The sequence below is a fragment of the Pundamilia nyererei genome, unplaced genomic scaffold, assembly GCF_000239375.1.
Source record: "Pundamilia nyererei isolate P.nyererei 1_Seehausen unplaced genomic scaffold, PunNye1.0 scaffold00026, whole genome shotgun sequence".
Classification (NCBI taxonomy): Eukaryota; Metazoa; Chordata; class Actinopteri; order Cichliformes; family Cichlidae; genus Pundamilia; species Pundamilia nyererei.
Genome location: NW_005187427.1, coordinates 2,843,704 through 2,866,252, shown reverse-complemented (window position 1 = coordinate 2,866,252; position 22,549 = coordinate 2,843,704). Strand labels below are relative to the sequence as shown.

The 22,549-nt window shown below is 39.5% G+C and overlaps 1 protein-coding gene across 1 annotated transcript in view; it reads left to right on the top strand.

Annotated features, from left to right (window-relative positions):
- Positions 1 to 22,549, top strand: part of LOC102196331 (glucocorticoid receptor) — a 67,686-nt gene that overhangs the window by 28,518 nt on the left and 16,619 nt on the right. Inside the window, exons 3-6 of the mRNA XM_013909490.1 lie at positions 11,325 to 11,494; positions 13,758 to 13,784; positions 17,879 to 17,995; positions 22,285 to 22,549. The exon at positions 22,285 to 22,549 is cut by the window's right edge and continues 5 nt beyond it. Of these exons, the coding sequence (XP_013764944.1) occupies positions 11,325 to 11,494; positions 13,758 to 13,784; positions 17,879 to 17,995; positions 22,285 to 22,549 (579 nt within the window). The remainder of the gene's footprint in view (positions 1 to 11,324; positions 11,495 to 13,757; positions 13,785 to 17,878; positions 17,996 to 22,284) is intronic.

Below are 22,549 nucleotides of genomic sequence, written 5' to 3'. Positions count from 1 at the left end.
CCCCGTGCAAGCAAACTGCCCTGCTTCTGTGCTCCCATAGTTTTCTCACTGTACATCGACAGATTTCAATTTGCATCTACCAACTTCATTAATCTTTTTGCAGACAGAGGTGGGCGTATGTAAATGTAACCCTCTATTAGTCAGCCAAAGCCATCACCACTCTTCTCTGCTAATGCTTCCAATGTAGCTGGAGACATTTTCTCTGGCCTGGCCTCTAGTAAGAGTGCATGCATGTTTCCTTTTTTTCCCCCTCAGACCTCAGAAATTGATCTAAATGATAATAAAGTTAACCAACAGGCTGGTGAACCTAAATAATCTCAGCCAAGATAAACGTCAGGGAAAATGATCACTTTCCCTGCCGTGCTTCCTTTAAATTGTCACTCTCAGCACTTTTTGCTTGTTAGCAGGTAATGATATAGAAATCAAAGACGAGTCAGTCAGTATTCTTACTGCCATCTCTGTCTATGACTTCAGAAACATTAACCTTTTTTCATGCGGCGTGTCAGGACAGACACTGAGGTGATACCGGCGTTTCAGCTTCTCCTGCATTTACAAAAATAAGTCTCACAGTCTAGTATTTCATTGGGCCACTTTTACTTTTGATGCTAAGGTTATGGTTGCTTCTATTCTTACGCAGTGTTGCAGAGTGGAATTCATTTGTCTTTGAAATCTTGTATTGATGATGGGAGAGTCAGACCGCTGCATAAAGCCTTCTCCATCACATCCTAGAGATTCACAGTGGGTTAAGGTCTGGACTCTGTGGTTGCCAGGCCATGTGTGAAGTAAAGAAAACACTTGTGACCTGGCCAGTATTGACACCCCTTCTGAATCACCATGAGTGTGCTTCTGAAAAGTTTTGTCATGATCTATCCCCGGTGTCCAAAGCTCTAAGCTTTGCCATGTAGTTTTCCAGCTCCAGTACATTTCCTTATTATTATTTACATGTTCTGTACTATAATTACACATGAAGAAGGTTACTCTCAGTTACTTCCTTGTAACAAGGGGTCACTGCAGCAGATAGTTCTGCATAGATGATCTGGGAGATTTCTACACCAGATGCCAGGGGTTTTGTTTCTCTGGCTGAAACCAAATCAGCAATCTTTTACTTGACAAGCAAATGTGTGAACTACTACACTGCAGAGGCATCTTTTCCATTCATTCATTTATGTTTGCCTTTATTTCTTCTTCTTTTATTATTATTTTATTGAATAAAGCCTCGCGTAGCCTCAAAATTGCAAGTTCTTTGACATGCAACACACACACATACTAACCTTAATGAAATATGAAATATACTAATCTGTATTTTTTTCTTTTTCTTTTGTTTCCTTTCTTGTTTCTTTCCAGTTCTTTGTCTCTGTTTAGTATTGTGTTTTTTTTTTAATAACATATTGGGCAAACAAAGACAGAAAGAAAATGATGTCTCATGCTCCCTGAACCACTCTTTCTCAGTGTGAGTCTGATGAATCCTGGCGTTGTCATCATGGAATATGTTTTAATCTCCTGCTTACTTCACTGATTCTTTCTTCATAATAAAAAAGCAATGTTATATACTGAGAAAGCACGTTTTGGGCTTCTTATCCCAGGATTTATCATTTTTTCCAGTTCTCTTAAACAGTTGGGTGTTCATGTCTCTGTACAGTCCTTTACATGTTTATGCCATGATAAATATTTATTTAGCATAAATATTCTGTTAGGTAACTGCTTCTTGCTTAACATTGCATATGTTGTAAAACGAAAAGCAGCATGATAAGGAAATACTTTCTGTCACCCTTTCAGTACTTTTTAGTCAGCAGTACAATATTTCTGACATAATGTTAAAAATAGTGGTAATGATGACATTTATGGTAATTAGTCATGAGTTGCTGAGAGGAAAAGTGTCTTTCCTGTCAAAATGCTGTTGTGAGAGAGAAAGAGGAAAAAGTGCATGAAAGGAGAGAGGAGACTTTCTTCTGAGGCCGAAGCATTAAAGTCCTAAATGAAGGCTAATTACATAAGAGGACAAGGGGAAATGCTGTGCACCCTGAGGCCTTGGCCATCTATCTGATTTAAGACGCACAATGTGTCAGCGGTAAATCGAATCTGCAGGGAGCAATTGGAGGTTCTCTGCACACACACACACACACACACACACACACACACACACACACACACACGCTTGTATTGTGATAAGGCTGCGCAGCACACAGGATTTATTGCACTGGTGTTAGAATTATCCTGTCATCTTCTTTATTTTATTAATCAGCTTTTGGTCAAAGATGTGATGGGAAAAAAATGTTGAGCATTTGTTCCACTGTGAGGTTTTAGAGCACAGTGTTTGGCTTTGTGGTATTGGTAAAAGCGAGACGATTTTAGATGTGATGACTAGAAAATCTGTTTTATTTAAATTTTGACATTTTGTCTCCTTTAAATAACAAATTAGCAACAAACTGACTATTTGTGCTTTTTAATCAGTGATGACAAGTTCTTTTTAAGTTGTTTTGCAGAATCAATTTAGACTGCTTTGTAAAGAAGTGTATAATATTTTGAAATGTACTAAAGTAGAACAGGGTTGTAGGAAAAAAGGTGACACGTGAGTGGTTGTACTTGAAATATTCCATTCTTTCACAGTTATATATGTTAAATAGCAAATGGTTAACTTTTCGTTTTTAAATGTAATTGTTTAGCTGCTCCTGGGCTTTATTGTATTCATCTATTAAAAGCTGCCTGTTGTATTCAAATGGCACACTGTATTTTATTATACACTGTATATACTTATAAAAATGTAACATGCTACTGGTCTGAAAAAGTAGATCATCTGTATCTCACACTGGAATAAACTTGCAAGATTGTGCCATTGCCCTTCATTTTGCTCCCTGTGGTCGACACCATGTGGCCCAATTTCCTGTAAAGCTCCACATTCCAATACAGCATAACTTCTCTCCAGGGATTTAGCACGTGACCTCATCTAGCCTAAACCATGCCCTTCTCAGAGAGAAACAGTAGAAGTTTTGTCTCTTGGTTAACTGCTCTCCTCTGTTCTGCAGATTATCTTGTACATCAAAGTGGAGAAGGGCCTTACTGTTAACACACTTTGCAGTTTGACTCTTACTGTAGCTTTGATTTGTTCCTTCCTGGCTTCGTCTGCCTACGCACATGCGCTTGTCTTTGCTGACTGTGTAACTGAAGTGGGGCACAGAGACGAGACTCCTGCAGGGTAGTTTTGGTGATGCTGCACGTTCTCTGCCATCTGTCTGTCTGGATCTTAGTAATGACATGCTCAACATCATTACTGTTAATGATAAAGTACAAGAGAAATGGTGAAAAGAATAGCAGGGATTAATTGCTGCGATGGGGGATTAGCAGAAACAAGGAAAGAAATGCCCTTATAAGAGTTCACATTACAAATGGAATACTGGCCTACAGTGTCTCAAAATCAACTCAATTAATCTAAATATGTTAATAATAATGGATTGGATTTATATAGCGCTTTTCAAGGCACCCAAAGCGCTTTACAATGCCACTATTCATTCACTCTCACATTCACACACTGGTGGAGGAAAGCTACAGTTGTAGCCACAGCTTCCCTGGGGCAGACTGACAGAAGCGAGGCTGCCATATCGGCCCCTCTGGCCAACACCGGTAGGCGGTAGGGTAAAGTGTCTTGCCCAAGGACACAATGACCAGGACAGAGGGCCCAGGGATCAAACCGGTGACCTTCCGGTTACAAGGTTACAAATGCGCTTCCCAACCCCCAGCGCCCCGGTCGCCCAAATAAACAAGTTGTTAAATATTATTAGCCCTTTAATACTTAAATAAGTATTAGCCCTTCTACAACCAACTGTCCTACTCTACCCTACCCACTCCATCTCTTCTTTGTTTTTGTTTTTTATTTTTGGTTGTTGTTTAAATCTTTTTCCCCTAAAATATTAAAGCATGTAAGCTGCTAATGTCATTATACACTCACAGGTCATTATATTAGTTACACATTGTTAGTGGGTTCCTCGTTCATGCTCAGAACTGCTTTAATTCTTCGTGGCATTGCTTCAACAAAGTGCTGGACAGACCCATATTGACATGATAGTATCACACAGTTGCTGCAGACTTGTCAGGTGCACATTCATGATGTGAATTTCCTGTTCTACCACATCCCAAAGGTGCACTGCTAGATTGGGATCTAGTGACTACGAAGGTCTTTTGAGTGCAGTGAACTCATTGTCATCAAGAAACCAGTTTAAGATTATTTGAGATTTGTGACATGGTGCATTATCCTGTAGCCATTGTAAGATGGGTACACTGTGGTCGTAAAGGGACACACGTGGTCAGGCTGCGGTGTGGTGGTGTAAACAATGTTCAGTTGGTACTAAGGGACCCAAAGTGTGCCAAGAAAACGTCCCCCCATACCATTACACCACTAGCAGCAGTCTCAGCTAGTAATACAAGGCAGGAAGGATCCATGCTTTCATATTTTTAAGCCAATTTCTGACCTCGCAATTCAACCAAACAAAATGTGGCAGCAGAAACTGAGACTCATCAGGCCAGGCAACATTTTTCTAATCTTTGTCGTTCAATTTTGTTAAGCCTCTGTGAATTATAGACTCAGTTCCTTGTTCTTACCTGACTGGAATGGTACTTTTGTGGTTTTCTGCTGCTCTAGCCCATCTGCTTCAAGGTTTGATGAAGCTTTCAGAGATGCTCTTCTGCACACCTTGGTTGCAAAAAGTGGTTATTTAAATAACTATTGCATTCCTATCAGCTCAAGTCAGTCTGGCTATTCTCCTCTGGCATCAACAGGACATTTTTGCCCCAATAAACTGCCGCCCACTGAATATTTTATCTTAGATGGACCATTCTCAGTAAACTCTAGAGATAGCTGTGTGGGAAAATCCCAGCAGATTCGGCAGTTTCTTAAATACTCAGACTAGCCCATCTGGCATCAACAACCATGCCACTGAAATCACCTTTAATCCTCATTGCGAAACTTGTTCTGAACTTTAGGTCATCCTGACCGTTACTACATGCATGAATGCAATAGATTGCTGCCATGTGATTGGCTGAACAGGCATCGGGGCAGCTGGACAGGTCTTCCTAATAAAGTGTTGGTATAATGTTGAATATTCCCTATAAACAGTTTTTAAATAGTCTAGTTATTTGTTTTCACAACACAACAGCATATCATAAATCCCCAAAGCCTTAGAAAATCCAAAACACGAAGCTACTGAGAGAGAAAAACCTTTAAAGCTAAACTATTTTGCAGCAGCTCTGAATCAGGTCATTCGCTGCTTTAATTATCTTCTCTTGTAATTCTTGTTCTTGTAAAAGAACTACTTCCTAATGTAATGTTATGCTTAATCATAACATTAAGATGATTGCTGTGCAGCGCTTTGCATTGTGTTTACTTCACCACTGAGCAACCCTGACTACACAGTGCAAGTTGAAGGAATAAATTCCACTAATTCCTGATGAAAAGAGGCGACAGAACAGATTGAAGTAACTCATTTAGTTCTAAAAATTCCCCAGTTCACTGCCTGCCACAGTGGAAATGAGTGCTAATGAGATGTCTTTGTGTCCACTTTGCTAATGATTCTTTGTGGGCATCTGTGTCTGGTGTATATTTGAGAATAGCAGCATTGAGGGAAGGAGAAGGAGAAGACGCAGTAGCAATAGCATGGCACAAACTGTTGCTACGTGTGAGAGGAAGTCAAACTGTTAGGCTGAGGTACTTATTTGTGCTTTCACTTGTGTCCTATCTTTTTGAACTTCATTTTAAAACCATCCTCAAAAAGAGCTGGTGGACAATTTGTTGAGTAGGATTTTTTGAAGTTATGTTCATGTCATAGTAGTTGAGGCATAATTTACGCTTGATATTTACGCATTTTCTAGTATTACCAAATTGAGCGGACTATAGTTCAGCACTCCTTGCATGAAGGTGAGAAGGGATGCCAGCAACAGATTTGAGTGCCGTACACTTTCCTTCTTACAGGCTGCATGGCACAAAGACTTTTTCAGGGAGGTATAAATGCAACATTTGAAGAAACCGTCATGCTTTCATTTTTTTCTATTGAGTCTCACATCTGTTTGATGTTTGCTTCGAAGACACTTTGAAAATACTTTGTGAGGATAGTCGCGAACAAATGTTCAAGTTTTAGGTTGGGGAAGAAGTGACTGATGCTATGAAATGATGATTGAAATGACAGCCGTGCGTAGGAGATTTAGACATTCACATGCGAGGATGGCAGAGTTGGTGGGTGAGTGTTGTTTAGCAAGAGGAAGAAGGGAGACGAAAAGAGGGAGCCATGACACAATCACATGACAATTTTTGAAACAAGGGTAGCTTTATAACCCCGCTCCTCTCTGGCAACCAAAGGCTCTGCTTAAGTAATTTGAAGACCAGATCAACAAACCCACACAGGTTCCTATTAGCAACACAAACTGAAAACACACACACACGTATGCCATGTATTCCCGTTCCCGGGTAGGTGAGTTGGATAATCCCATGACTCGCCTGACCTCCTCCATACTCCCTGCAAGTAGTGAATCTGGATTGGCTGAGAGGCCGGGCTGGGGTGGGGTTGGAGGGCGTCCGCCCCAGCGGCCGTAATGCGAATATTATATAACTTGGAAAATGAGGTAGAGTGAGGGGGGTGAGCAGTGAGAAAGGAAGAGAGAGTTAGTGAGAGACGGATGTGAAGAGAGTGAGGAAGTGAGAGTAGCAAGAGGCAACAAAGGAAGAGTACAGTAAAACGGTAAAATTACACAATGGCTTAAAAAATGGAGAACAGACTTATTGTTTTTATATTTTACTACACTGACTAATATTTGCTAGAGCAGGGACGCAGGCTACTTTTCCTGTGCCATCTTATGTGAAACTGTCAGACTTCCTTTCTTTTCAAAACCCAGGGCTTTTGTTACACAACTGATTTCAAATTTGAAACTTGTGCTCCGTGTCAAGAATTATTTGCAGCATTTGTTGTTTTGTTTTGTTTTGCAAATATCATTCATAAAAAAATACATATTTACAATCAAATATATCTAAAATAAACCTGCAAATCTCAGTTAAAATCATAAATCAGTGTCCAAACAGCTTTTTCTTTTTTGCTTGTCAGTTAAAAATTCCACATAAAAATGTTGACGTTTTATCGAATGGAGCAGCTACAGTCACTTTCGGTATGCGTCAGGATCCAGCACTGTGAATGCTCTTATTTTCTACATCCCTCCCATGGGCACCTCATACTTTCTGCTCCCACACATTAGCCTAAAAAAGCTTTGATCTGAATGGAAAAACTAGGCTTACTGTATATCAGTTCCCACTGTAGTTACTGCTATATGATTCCCCAGTGACAGATCAGGTCAGCTCAGTTCACGCAGTCTCTCCATGGTTGCTACGGGCAATTTATTTATTTAAGACTGTTGTCCATGCTGCTCTATGTCTTCTACTGCTATATCACATAATTTTTACTGGTGTCCATTAAACAACACGTTACTGCAATTAGTTATAAATCAGGATCCATTTTAATGGAATGTAGTTTACAATGAACACCATATGCTATTTTTAGACACATACTCTTTCTTAGCATGTGTTCAAACACAAATGCACGCAGCGAAAGCGATGTTTGTAGGTAGAAGTAAAAGGGTGTGGGAAGTCACTGTCATCATGGCCCAGCCTTTACTTTCCTTCATTTGCCTTTTAAGACCAGGTTCTAGACTGATGCAGCAAAGTCCGTGCAGTAAATCACAAATACACACACACACGTTCCAAAGGCAGTTTGGGTGATGAAAGAGCAGCAAAGGGCCATGAACTGCAACCTGCTTTTTGTGTTTATTCGTGCCTTTTCCTCAAACCCCCCCACTGGAAAGTATTGGTTAATGCGTATGTAGGTGGGTTAATACACTTCTCTTTTCTGCATGTGTACATTTGGCACTTTGTGTCTTAATCACTGTGCAGAGTTGGCTTGTTTGTCAGTACATACAAACCCTGTTGCCCGTGTGAGTGTGTGCATCAGAGAACGATCGACTGTGTGCACGTCTGCTGTGTTCTAGCCCAGTATGCATTCCTAATGAGGCTTGACTCTGTGCTACATGGCTCAGAGCCACACATGATGTCTCAGCAGTGGGAGGAGCATATGAAATGGCTCGCAAGTAGGGGTGGGGGGTTATAAATCTTTAATCCAAACACCACCCTGTGGTCATTTTACATTACCAGCAGTTGAGTCATGCCGTAGCAGACCAGAACAGAAATTTGTAGCATGTGACATTTTGTTGTTGTTGTTTACTGAACTTTTAAACATTAAAATTGAGAATAAAAGAAGTGATAAGATAATTTTTTTAAACGTATAGCTACTCTACATTGCAGTATTTTGTTTTAGTCTTAGCCATAATTTTGGCATCTAAATTCTTTTATTTTTAATCTAGCTTAAGTTGATTAAATATTCTAACATTATAGTAGACTCAATATGAGATTTATTCAGTTGACCCAAAATAAAAATTGTAAAAGTTGGTCATGAGGGTTGCTCCATATGGTTTTCAAAGCATCTTCTTTTCAGTGATATCAAATACAAAATGTGTCCATATGTCTACTGCCCTCTTCTTCCCAAGCAGTTGATATTTTGTCACATTTTCATGACAAACAGGGAACATGAAAGCTAGCTGTATTATTTGCCAGTGCAAGAGACTTCTTCAGTTTTAATAAGATCAACTACAATTGTGAGCTAGATGGCTGAAAATCTAAACAGACACATTGCCTCCACTTCAGCTGCAGAGGATGAGGTGCCTGCATTTGTCAGTCTTTCTAAACTTCTGTGTTTACATTTGTTTAAATCGGATGATTGGTCACAGGTGGTCTCCCACTTCACTGGCCACTTTTTTGTGGTCTCCTAGAAGTCCAGATATTTACAGCTCAAGCTCTGCCCCATAATAAGTGTCCACAGTTTCGTCAGTTGCTCCTTTAAGTAGACGAGTAATGAGAGCACCAGAAAGATGAGCACATAGCAGGAGCATTTGCCAACATTCACAGAGTTCCAGTGTGGCAAATAAAGTTTAAACACATTGAAAGTTGATTTGATTTCCATCAGTCTATACTCTTCTGTTTATCCTTAGAAGCAACGACCATAGGATGAGAGGCAGGGTACACCCTGGACAGGTTGCTAGTCTGCTTCAGGGCTAACACAGAGAGACAGATAAACCATTCACACTCATATTCAAACCTCTCAGGAAAAAAAAGAAATAAAGGGTTTTATGTCCACTGAAATGCTTGGGCTTTTAATTCTTTTAAGGTCTGCTTGAATTTTCATTGTAGCATCCCAAATGGGCGTGTTGGGGAAATTCCACATTTGCAAAAGCAAATTTTATAGACTTAATTTACAATATTATGCAATACCTGTCATAATGAGGTATTCTGTGTTTGTTTCCTTACGATTATGGATGAGTTGCTCATGCTGGAAATGATTTACCTAATGACTTCAGATTTGAAAAGCTGTGACACCACAAGTGCAGTTGTTTGCCAGGTTGATGATGAACAAATAGCATAGATGTTTGTTTTTGGTATGATCCTCATTGTTAAAACAACTCATTTAAAAAGTCCTGTGAAAGGACCGCATCGAGCCCTTTGAAAACACGACTGTAGCAGAAATGAAAAATAATCGCCCATCAGTATATTTGTGTAAAACTCTGCCAGATCCCTTGTGTTAAGGAAGGATCCGAATGTAGCACACACACTAGCATATTTTGGCTATGTAATGACAATAGCCTTTTAACTGACATATCATGTAATTAAAATTAGCAGTCATTCAGTTATTATAAAAATCCTTATAAGTAATCCCATCTTGCATCAGGATCACTGGTGTGTCCTAATATATGGACTATGTACAGGATCAACTGAACAATAAGGGGAAAAGGACTGTTTTGTATATACATTGTCTGCACGTAACCTATATGTGCCAAATTTGATTAGACTATTGAAGCAGATTACTGTACTTCCAGCTGAAACTCCTAATAGTTTCAATTTGTGGGTTTGATGAACCATACTTAGCCTCTGAGGTTATAGTGATGCAGAAAAGTAGGTCTGAAATTGAGGTATGCATATTTAACAGAGGTGCATTTATTTTTGTGGTGCAATGGAACAGTACTTGTGAAAAAGTATTCTGTGTTTTGTGATTGCATACTTTGCTCAGATGGGGATCAGAAGTTTAGCTGGGACTGCATTCCGAATCCAGATACCATTCGAACTTGGCTGCGTTGGAGTCATCTTGACTAGCTCACCATAGATATGAATAGACATCTTAGCTTAAGGTGTCTTCCAAGATCCATCAACGCTACTCCCCTTGGTTGCGGTCCAATTTACATAAGCAAGTGTCGTCTTTCCAGTGACCATCAGAAACTAGGCCCTGTGAATTTGGGTCATGCTTCTTTAGATAGCAGTGCTGCTGATCTGTGAGGTGGATTCAGAGTTCCAGTTAATGTAATCCACTGTACTTTCCAGTTCTGATTGAACATGTGGAGAAAATGGACAGCAAAACACTTGAAGCCTTAGTTGAGAAGTGATGTTGTATCAGCACTGGAGCCAAGATATCTGTAGACCTAAACGCAAAGTCATTGTCAGGCTTAGCAAGCTAATCCTATTACATAATCCCCATATACATTCCAACTAGTGTGCTACCAAAACAAACAACTGGGGAAAGATTTAAGTCCTTTAATGCGGTCAAATTCCTGTGATGGATTACACGGCAGTGTCAGTCGAACACAGCAGACGTAATGTATTCTTGGTTTGCATCCTGCCACTTAACTTGCAGTGCAGCTGTCAAGTTGGTCTTAGTGACTAGTTAAGCCTCACAGTGCACTTCATGTGTGTAAATCTCTCAGTTGGAAATAACAACGTGTATGACTGTGTGTGATTACACAAGAAGTATAAAATTCTTTACTTTGTATCGTAGCACACTTAGAAGATTGGACTGAGATTTAGAGCCTAGATACAGCACAGAGAAGCTGTTAGTGATAGGCTTCATTGGATTTGGCTTAGTTGATTTGTTTTTCACTTTAAGCATTCATTAATGAAAAGACATCTGGCTCATCATTGCGTTGTGTCAACCTGGGGAAAACACTGCAAACACTATGAGGGTTTGAATTCCGATGAGGGATGCATTTTTTTATCACCCTAAGATTTGAGTCGGTTCTTTGTTCTGTCTCTGTAATACTGTGTATATTTGGGATCCGTTTACAGAAAATTGCATGACTAAATTTGGGCTCATTCAAAGGTGGTGTGAATGAGTCACCCTACACATGACATTTCCATGCTGCAAATCAGCATTCTTGACACATGTTTTCCCCCTCTTTCCTCTCTCTACATATTACAGTTCATCACCCAGAGAAGGAGAGCTCAGCAGCTCTGTGGTACCTGCCCAATCCAAGACCAGCGGGCAGACTCATAAGATCTGTTTGGTGTGCTCAGATGAGGCCTCTGGATGCCATTACGGGGTTGTAACATGTGGCAGCTGCAAGGTTTTCTTCAAGAGAGCCGTTGAAGGTTGGTCTCCCGCAATCTGCACCCACTGCCTCAATCACTCAGACACGGCACACTCCTCATTAATGCTGGAAATTCAGTTTTACTTTGAATGATGGTACTATGGATGTTTAAATTACATATGCTTATATACATATGCACTAAATTGTTAGTATTTATTACAAGTTTTCTCCCGTTACACTACAGCTCTTGATGCTTCTGCACATCTCTGCTCTGTCCTGAAGAAGAAAATTTAATGATTTCTCCAAGTTCAGGGTCACAGTTGAATAGTAGAGTGCAGGGTGAGATCTTATTTCTTCAATTGTTTGTGGGTTTAGTACATTAGTTGTATTTCTCCACCTCTTTTATTCCCCTTCTTGTTTGTTATGCCCCAAAGCAGGGACTGCTTATAACTGGTTTTGATTACCAACAAAACAAAAGCGTGCAGAGGAAAGGCCGTAATCCAGAAATATCATCTTTCCATTTTCTTTTCCAGCTTTCCAATAAAGTGGCCACGCTCTCTAGCCAATTTATTAGGTACACCTTACCATACTGGTTTAGACCCCCTTTGCCCTAATTGTTCATGGCATCGATTCAGAAAGGTGCTGGAACCATTCCTCAGAGATTTCAGTACATGACCTGTTAGCATCACACAATCGCTGCAGATTTGTTGGCTGATAAGACTCTCCGGTTCCACCACAGGCCAATGTGCTTGGGATTATTCAAGCTTTGTGAGGCTGAGGCGTTTAAGCAATGCTCAGTTGGTGTGAAGGGACCAAAAATGTGCCAAGAAAGTATCCCCCACACTGTTGCAACACCACCACCAGCCTGACCGCTTTTATACAAGACAGAAGGGATCCATGCTTTCATGTTGTTTACACTAAATTCTGACCCTGTTGTTTTCAAATGTTTTCAGTTGTCCAATTTTGTTGAGTCCATGTGAATTTGTAGCTTTAGTTTCCCACTCTTAGCTGGCAGGAGTGGGACCTTGTGGGTTTGACATGCTGTGCGTTCGGAGATACTCTTCACCATATCTTGATTGGAACAAGTTATTGTTGGTTTCCTAGCAGCTCAAAGCAGGGTGGCCATTTCTTTGACCTCTGGCAAAAATACCCAGAGAATGCCAGGGCATTCTAGACACTTGCCACTTATTAGATGTTTTCTCTTTATTGGACCATTTTCTGTAGCCCCCAGAGATGGTTCTGTGGGAAAATCTCAGCTCAGAATACTCAGACCAGCCAGTTGCTGCCATGCAGCTTTCTGTGTACATATCTGTGTTAACAAGCAGTTGAGCAGGTGTACCTAATGAAATGTCCAGTGAGCGTATCTTCTAATGGGGTACAGGCAAGGTATTTGATTTGATTTGATTATATTTTTGTTGAATCACAGTGGTTACATAGACCTATTTAATATGTGCACAAACAAGTAAGAAAAGGTTAGCTACATATGTACTTCAATGTGCATATTTATCTCTAAATGGTTTGTGTGTCAGAATGCTTTGGAGGGACGGGCAAGAATGCATTTGACAAACCGTATTTTGCATTAAATGCTTTTACTGTCATGCATTCCTCCCTGAGCTTCTCTTCTGCTCTCTTTCCATTCCCTTTCTTTCTACAAGCTGCCTCTGCAGACGTGTTACAGGTTGCTTAGATAGGGTTTTCTGAGGTGTATTTTAAGTCATTATTAGCGACTAACCCTAACCCTAAGACATCAACTTCAATTTATCATTGCCCAAACTTACTGAATATGCACAGAAATGACTCATTTAATTTCAGGTATCAGTTAACATAGCCCTGTCCTTTTCTTTCATTTCTATGCGTTGCTGGTGAAAGAATACCTCGCGATCAGACTTGCTTTAGGGAAATCATTACTCTGAATATTTGGGGACACACGGTGTAGATGGATTATTTGACTTCTGCAGCAGTTAAGGATTAACTGGGCCGGTTTTTAATGGAATTTATTATAGAAACATTTCACAGTCTCCAACATAGAAAAGGAAAAAAGTATCAGACAAACTGATACAGATAGACTGAAACTGGAAACAAGAACCCTTGGTATGCCCTGAATTATATCCTGATATCTACGATATTTACTTCTATGGTATACTAAGATTATGATTAACGGTTATCCAGCATGTCGATATTTATTATGCAGTGCTGGTGTAACTGCCAAGCATTCGATATGAAGTGCAATTTCACTGCCTACAGTAATAATGAGAAAGTCATACCTGTCATTTTTGTTTTTCTCTCCCCCTCTTCCTTCTCTGGTCATTGTCTCTATGGGGAAGGATGGAGAGCACGACAAAACACAGATGGTAAATAAATACACTTTTAATAATAATAATAGTAATAATGATAGTAATAATAATGATTATTATTTTGATGATGATGATGGAAATTTTAGCATTCATGATTTGCCAATGTCCCCTGTACTTTTTCAGCACTGATCAATCTGCCTAGAAACATGCATAGCCTGTTCCGCCAGCTATCTGTTAATGCATGCAAATGTACTGATTTGGTCATTTAAATCAGCATAAATTGCCTGTGAATGATTTTTGCACTCTTCATTTTCTGTCTGGAATGCCCCTCATCTTATCTTCCTCTACGATGATAGATCTAAACGCAATCACATGCTGTCTCCAGTTAGGTCTGTTTTTTCAGCACTTAACCCACATTACTTCCTGAGATCTGTCATGAGAAATGAAACCTCTGCCACCCCTGTAGTTACATTTTTCCTTCTGTTAATTATAAAGCGAATTATGAAATACTAAACATTTGGTGGTTTACCTTTACAGAATCAAAAAGTGGATTCCCTTCCACTGGTCACGTTTAAGCTCAGGACTTCCTGACTGTGACTTCACAGTGCCAACCACTAACCCTGTATGCCCGTATTGGTTACAAACTCAGCTACGGGCTTCACCATCCACTGCTGATGGTTCGTGCCAAACCCTTGTTAGCAGATTAGGGCAGGATAAGGGAGGGAGAATACCAGTGGGATTCAGTTGGCACTTTTGACACTACAGATGGCTGTTTACGCCATTGTTTGCAATGACTCTCTGTGATATCAGCGACGGCTGCAACATGCAGCTCCAATCTTGTCATCACACCACCAATTTTTATTGTGGAATATTATGATTATTACTGGGTTTCGTAGCGCGTTTATCATGATTTCTATGTGGACATCTGGATTAGTTTTGCCACCTGTAATATGCAATATAGCAGCGCTGATCCCTGCTTTTTGTGCTAATTTTCTCTGTGTATGTGCTGGCAGGCAGGGGAAAATGACTCTGTTTAAGCTTCAGTTCTTTTTCAGCTTCTGCCTGGATCACTGTAGCTTCTGTATGCATCCCTGTTTGTACAACCATATCTGTGAACATATTTTACTGTTTACCGATCATTTTCAGCCATGTTCATTCCTTGTTAATGCAAACCAAACCCTTCCTGCTGCTCATTCTTCACAGTATGAGCTGCCCACTGGTGGACCAGCAGGATGCTACTGTTGTAAAGAAGTTACTTATAAATAGAGAGGGAATATCAGAGTTAGCAGAGCTTCATTAAGCCTAGTTAAGGCTCTGGATTTCAATCAGATTGAGATGATTTGGCATTAACTTAAAACAGGTCATTCATGCTTGAAAACCCTCCAGTGTGGCTGAATTAAAACAATTCCACAAAGAAGAGTGGGCCAAAATTCCTCCACAGTAATGTAAAAGGCTCAATGACAGTTAAACACTTGATTGGAGCTCTTGATGCCAACGGTGGCACAACCAGTTATTAAGTTTAGGAGGCAATTAGTTATTCACAAAGGGACAGGGAGGCTTAGATCATCATTTAAAAGCACCATTTTATACTTACTTACTTTATACTTACTTTGCTTGTCTTTATCTAATATTCAAATTTGTTTTATGACCTGAAACATGTGTCAAATGTGCAAGAAAACAGCACTGGATAAGCTTTGCTGTATACAAAGGCACGTACTATTTTTTTATGTTGTCAATTGAATAATATGATTCTTTTTATATAGTGCTTCTCTTCATATTTATATAGTGTTCCTTTCCTTTTTAAGTGCCCACGAAATTTAAGTTGTCACACACTGTGCAGTATTGCTCTTCCATTTTATTACATGTCTCCAGCAGTATAATTAAATGCCCTTTAGGTCAAAAAGCATCAAAAGCATTACATTTTAAAGATCAGGGTAGATTAAGAGATCAGTGTTCATCCTCCACCCTAGGGGGAATACTGACGCTGGTGACTTTGTATACAGTCAATGAGTTTTTCTGCAATCATGCAGAAGGTTTTCAGCGGGTCTATAAAAAAATAAATGAATGGTTTCTGGAGAGTTTGTTGTATCATCTATTATAATGAGTTTCAGTAACATGAAAAGACTATTTATTGAATCCTCTGCTTTTGCCACTCGTTATAATGTGTAGAACAGCCATTACACCATGATGAGTAATGCTATTATAACACGAGTGACTAATAAGTAGGCTTTTCACCGTTCCCCACCATAGTAAGCTACAATGTAGAAATTCAATCGCATAGAACGGACATATTCGATTGATAAGATTGGATGAACTTATCAAACAATTTTTCACAAGAACACCACAAATGATAGAGGAGGGATGTTTTTGTGTTGCAGAGCTGGAGCAGACTATAGTCTGACGCTTGGTGCTTTGCAGCACAAATCCAGTGAGTAAACACAAAGTCGAAAAAGTAGCCTGCATTCCTGATATATTTTTTAACTCTTCTAATTTGTGATTTGTGCATTTTATAGTGTGTCCTATGTATAAGCAGTCTTATTTCGGACAATGACACACAATTCCAACTGTGAGAAAAGCAGACTTCTATGTAAAGCCAGTGGAAATGAAATGTAGAAATGTGCTGACTTTCAGTTGACAGTGACTGGTAACTGAAGGAAGTGGTAAAAAAATTGTGAATCCTTTGCTCTGGCAGATATCAATTAGTTGCAGCTTTTCTAAATAACTGCCCATGGTCTGTTTTTCAGAGTAAACACCACCAACACTTCATATAAAATTCTTGGTTGGGTTAGTTACTCATATGGGGAAAATCAAAGACACTTCTAGTTAATCATCCCATTTTGATTTCAAAGAAGTGTCACAGTGAAACTTTAAACTATGACCAATTCCACAGCATAGGTTATCTACTGAATAGTCATCACAAAAATAAAAAGCATATCTGTTGCTAGAAGGAAAGTGATTAATGTGATGCTTCCAGGTCCTGTCGTATAAGTGTTACATGCACTGGAACAAAAGCGCTGTTGCATCAAGACTACATAACTGAGACATAAAATAGATCTTCAAGCATAGCCCATAAAATATTGAGCAACAGCCCAATGATTTAGTGAGGCCTTTCACAGCTAAAAAATACAGACCTGACAATTATATTGACAAAATGCTGCAGATTGTGATCTTGAAAGTGTTCAAGAGACAATGTTAATGTACGAAATGCCAAATTCATCCTTAGGCATGTTTGTCCTTCTGCTGTACACTTGCAATGAGGATCATTTTGGGGCAAATTTTAATCAGCAAAAAGAACGCTCAAGAAACAAAGTAACTTAGTGCTTTGACATGTCATCATCTCTCAGACTCATGCGTATCCGGATTGAAATATTATCTTTTATTTGAAAAAATACAAGATATTGTAATTAAAGTATTTTAACCAAAGATAACAACGCTAAGAGAATTGGTGACAACCAGGCCAAAATGTGCTTTATAGAAAAGTGCAGAGAATAAGGTTCGGTTGGATATCTCAGAGGATCAAAGTTGCACTGTCGTAAGCCATACTGCCACAATATGAAAGCATTTAGTATGTCTTCAATGAATTTACAGACATTAAACGAGTAAGAAGTTTCAGTGCAACCAGGGACTAGCTGTGCACATCTGTAAAATATAGAATTATATATGCATTCATAATTCTTTAACAACAAACTATTGCTTGCAAATATCCCCCCCCCCCCCCCAAAAAAAAAAAAAAAAAGTAGTTTAGGTGGTGATTGACTTCACATGACTTCCTCATTGTGGTCACAAATCAACTGTTCCTTCTTGTGTAACAAAGGATTATTAAGAAATCAAAAGTATCCATGCTCTATAATCAAATGTGGACCTGTTTTAGAATCTGGTGCATGCTCCATAATAGGAATGTTATGTATGTAATGATATGGACTGTGCGTTACTCTCAAAGACCAATGGCGTGGATTTTGCTGTCTAGTCTAAGTGCATAGTTGTGGAAGTGAAGCTGTTAACACCAAAGGGATCCCAAAAGCCTGTTAGGCTTACTGTACAACAGGTGATTAGTGTGGTCATAGATATTGCTCGTGCTAATCCTTCTCAAACATTCTTTGCTAGCTAATGTCTTCTTTCCCCCCTCCTTCTTCTCCTTCTTCTATTTACAGGCCAGCACAACTACCTGTGTGCAGGGAGAAATGACTGCATCATTGATAAGATCCGCAGGAAGAACTGTCCAGCCTGCCGCTTCAGAAAATGTCTTCAAGCTGGAATGAACTTGGAAGGTAAATGATCAGACCCATCTTTAAATGAGTCCAGCCAACGTTCAATGCTTTAATGAAAAACTGGGCATCTTTATCTTGTCTTATGTGCAATATTGTGAAGTAAAGTAAAGTACCTGTGCTGGTTATATTTCCAGCAGGCTTTGATTGGATCATTCACACAAAGGTGGATGTTGCAGTTCTTCTCTTAAAGTGTGAATTACTCTTTTCTTGGACTCTCATCTGTATGTGCAAGGGCTTGTTGCTGATTGGTGCTTCCACTTGGCTTATGTTCAGCCTATAATATTGACTGCTCTTCTTTCATCTTGGCTTCCACCATGACTAGACCAGCGCCACAGCCAAACTGCAGCAGTAATCCCTGCAGCTGCTTCAAAGTGCAGCCAATTTGTCATTCGGGGCAGCTGTGATTCAGTGCGAGCAGCTTTAGTTTAGGGCAGTGGTTCTTAAAGTTTTTCGGGAAGCCCCAACTTCAGAAGCTGAAAAAAGTTCATGTCCCACACAATTTGTAATCAATCATTAATAAAAACTGATCCAAATTGGTTCATTTAATGAAATTAATTGTACCAGTAACCTAATTTTCCCTTCAAGTATTAATTTCACTTAGTGTCACACTTTCTCCTTGGATGTCCATGTTCTACTTGCAGTGGTTCATTTAAAGAAACTCTGGTCTAGGCAGTATAATTCTTGCAAGAGGTCTCTGGTCCAAATCCCAGATGATCTAGTGAATATGAGCCAAGTGGAAACACCAATCAGGATAAGGAGCTTGCACATATAACTCTGATTGCAAAAACAAACAATCACATTACTTAGTAAAAGGAACCCAGTGATACAGAGCTGTAACAACAGATAAGAAAGGCGCATTCTAGCAGTGTGGTCTCAGTGAAAGAGTGGTTGCCATGAAATCATTCATAAGGAATGGAAATCATAGAAAATGAGGTAAACGGAGGCCAAATTACACAAGAACTTAACAGAAAATCTTTGACAATACGTCTTATCGACTGAATGATACTAATTTGAATAAAATTCTGGTTCAAATTATCATCAGTATGCATGGAGGAGGTCAGACGAGAGGTCCAACAGTGAGCATATACAGCCATCTGTAAAATGTAGTGGAGGATCTGTCATGGTTTGGGGCTGCATTTCAGCCAGTGTTGTCAAAATTGATTGAATTGTAAACACAGAGAAGTAGCGTCAGATTTTGATTAGCCATGCAATACATTTGTAAAGCATCTCATTAGCAACAGCTAAATTTTTTAGTGCAGCAACGATCCCAAGCACACTGCCAGTACAATAAAAGCGTATAAAAAATGAAAAACACAAACACTCATGGATTGGTCTAAAGAGACCATATGTCACGGCTGGCGGGGTGAGCCGTGTGGTGTTGGAGGAAAAGGAGGACCCAAAATGCGGCAGTGACTGATGATTCGAGTGACGATTATTACAAGTGGTGGAGTGGCAAAAACAGGCAGTGAGGCATGACAAAACAACTGAAGAAACCTAAACTGGGAGAACTAAATGACGAACCTGAGACCATACAAAAGGGGTGCGGGGCAGAGACAGGAACGGAACACCATAGAACGCAGACGAGCCGACAACGAACACAGACCGACACCCACTAAATATACACACACACAAGGTAATCAGGTAATCACACACAGGAGGGAAGAACAGCTGAACCTAATACACATGAGGACCAGAGGAGACAAGCTGAACACAATGACAACAGACACAGACTTTCAGAACAAAACAGGAACTCTAGGACACGAGCCTTCAAAGTAAAGCAGGAAACACACAGACTGATTTACAACACAACACGGAGACATGAACAGAGCACCAAGGACAGACACAGGTAGGGCTGAATATACACCAAACTTCAGGTTCAACCCTAAACTAATACAAAATCAGAATAAACACAAAACGCTGGGTCAACGACCCAGGACCATGACACCATACCTCAACATTATTGAACCAGTGTGTGATCATCCTGGTAGAAAGGGAAAAAAAGCAGTCAGTATCCAAATAACTTTAGTAGAGTACTTTAATTACAAGAAAGCTGTGGTGAAAAGTAAAGGTGGTTAAACCATATATTGGCTCTATTTTTGCCTTAAATCCAGGTTTTCCAGTTAGGTTTGCACACATTTCAATAAATTGCTGCACTTATTTCCCATTTTTTTTTAGCAAGATATAAATAAATTGGAGTGGCTTGAAACTTTTGCACAGTAGTTCATTTCACTTTCAATTTGTTATCAATCAATCAATCAATCAATATTTATAAAGCACTTTTCATACAAAAAAAATGTAGCACAAAGTGCTTTACATGGTTAAAAGCAGCCCACCCCACCCTCCAACTCACTCCCCACACTCTCATTAACATAAACGATGTGAACTATCATTCTTTTATTTTAGCTTTAAAATTGAGATAAATGACAGATTACTGACTATGTAAAGAACATTTTAGATTACAGATGAGATTAGTAGTTTAGTATAAAAATAAAGGAAGAACAAAGGAAAAAAACAAGAATAGATTAAATATGGCCTGATGGCTAATATGGCCTTTATTGTTCTATATGGTTCACACTGATCACTGCTTAATTCACTCCTAAGTCCAAGCCTCCAAAACTTCTATTACCTGATGATCTTTCACATTTTTGGGAAGCAACAGGTTGTAACCAAAACAACAGCTTTATAACCAAGAACCTGCTTGTTGTGCTGTTTCTGCTTGATGCTCCCTAAGGGGAATGAAATTGCTGTTACTAGTTTGTATGAATCAGCGTTGAGTGAGATTACATGTTAAAAGTGCAGTTTTGGTCACAGGGTGAAGGTAGGTTCACAGAGAGTGAGAGGAACAAAGACAGAGAGAGGGATTTGATGGAAGTCAGTGCATCAGCAGACAGACTCCCAGCAGAAAGGCTCTTAGTTGCCATAGAAACACCAAGAGAGGAAATTAAAAAAGGTAGAGTAGGAAAAACATGTTTTTTTCATGGTAACCTCTCAAAGTCTGACGTTTTGTACATTTAGTAGCAGGAAATGTTCAAATGAGGCTTAGATAATGTACAGTTGTGGGCAAAAAACACAGCAATTTGCCATATCTGTTGTTTCACTGATGTCACACTGATGGAGAGAAGCTGCAAAAAAAAAAAAAACAACAAGAAAAATCCACTGTTAAGTCATATGTCGTCATAAATGGAATTCTTTTTGTGATTTTGTAACTATTTGCTGGGCAGAGACCAGCATGTGGCACTCTCCTGATCTTTAACTGGTTTGTTAAAACTCAAAGTGAAATTTCTTCATCCATGTTGTAAGGTGGGGTGAAGCAAGGGTGTAACTTAAATAACTTATTAGCGTCAACTGGGAATATAGAAGTGTTTATACAGTACATGGATGCATTACAGTGTTGATTTTTCTAGGTTAATTACACTGTGCAGTAAAACAGTGAAAGCTAATTTTGAGTTGATTATTCACTTCAGGACATAATAGCCTGTCTTTATGTCACAAAGTAACTTTTTTGTATTCTGTGTGTTTCTAGAGCCAGAGAATTTGGTCAGATCAGTTTATTTCAATTGTTTTTATAGTTCTAGTTTCAGTGACTGTATATGTTTTCATTTTAGTTTTCATTTTAGTTCCATTGCCCAGCCCATGGAGAAGCAACCCTTCTGTCCAGGGTTTGCTCCTTGTGCATGTCTGGATCTCTTCCAGAGATGCTGTTGTTCCTAGAAGTATGTCTGCAATACCCATTGGGTCTCCAATTCGTCAAAATCACGAGCCTTTATCTTCCATTATTTTTTGGTTGTGAGGACATCTGCAGAAGAACTGCAGGTGTGGCAAAAATTGTGTTTATGTGGCAAAAATACTACCTATTACATATTGCAGCTGAGCACACAAAGGGCATGTACCACAGCAGAGACCATTTGAGCTCAATATTTTTGGCTCTTGAACTGATGTTCAGTCTTGGACACTGCACACTCTTCCAAGAAAAAAACCCATTTGTTCTTGGAGTCATAACTGATCTTTGAGCTGCACAGTGAAGGATTTTCAGAAAGCGATCTAAAAACAATAGCAGTTTCTAGAAAGGAGATGGAACTTGAAAGGTCAAAATTAGCCAGTCAGCCTGAAATGAGGTAAAATGAGGTAGAGTTTATGCTTTTTATGCATAGAATTGCTGAATTGTTTTGATTGCACCTTGCACAAAACATTTGTAGAAAACACAATGCTTGTGAACAATTTATTTTATTGAAGCATCTTCTGATTTTTTTTTCTGTACCTCTCTTTTATTGCTATGTCTCACCTCACAGCAAGGAAAAATAAAAAGCTGATCAAGATGAAAGTGCACCGGGTTGGGGCATCAGAGCCCACCATTAGCAACATGCCTGTTCCAGTTGTACCCAGGAGCATGCCCCAACTCGTGCCGACCATGCTGTCCATACTGAAGGCCATAGAACCAGAGATCATCTACTCGGGCTATGACAGCACACTGCCAGATACTTCATCACGGCTCATGTCTACTCTCAACAGGCTAGGGGGACAGCAGGTTGTCTCTGCAGTCAAGTGGGCCAAGTC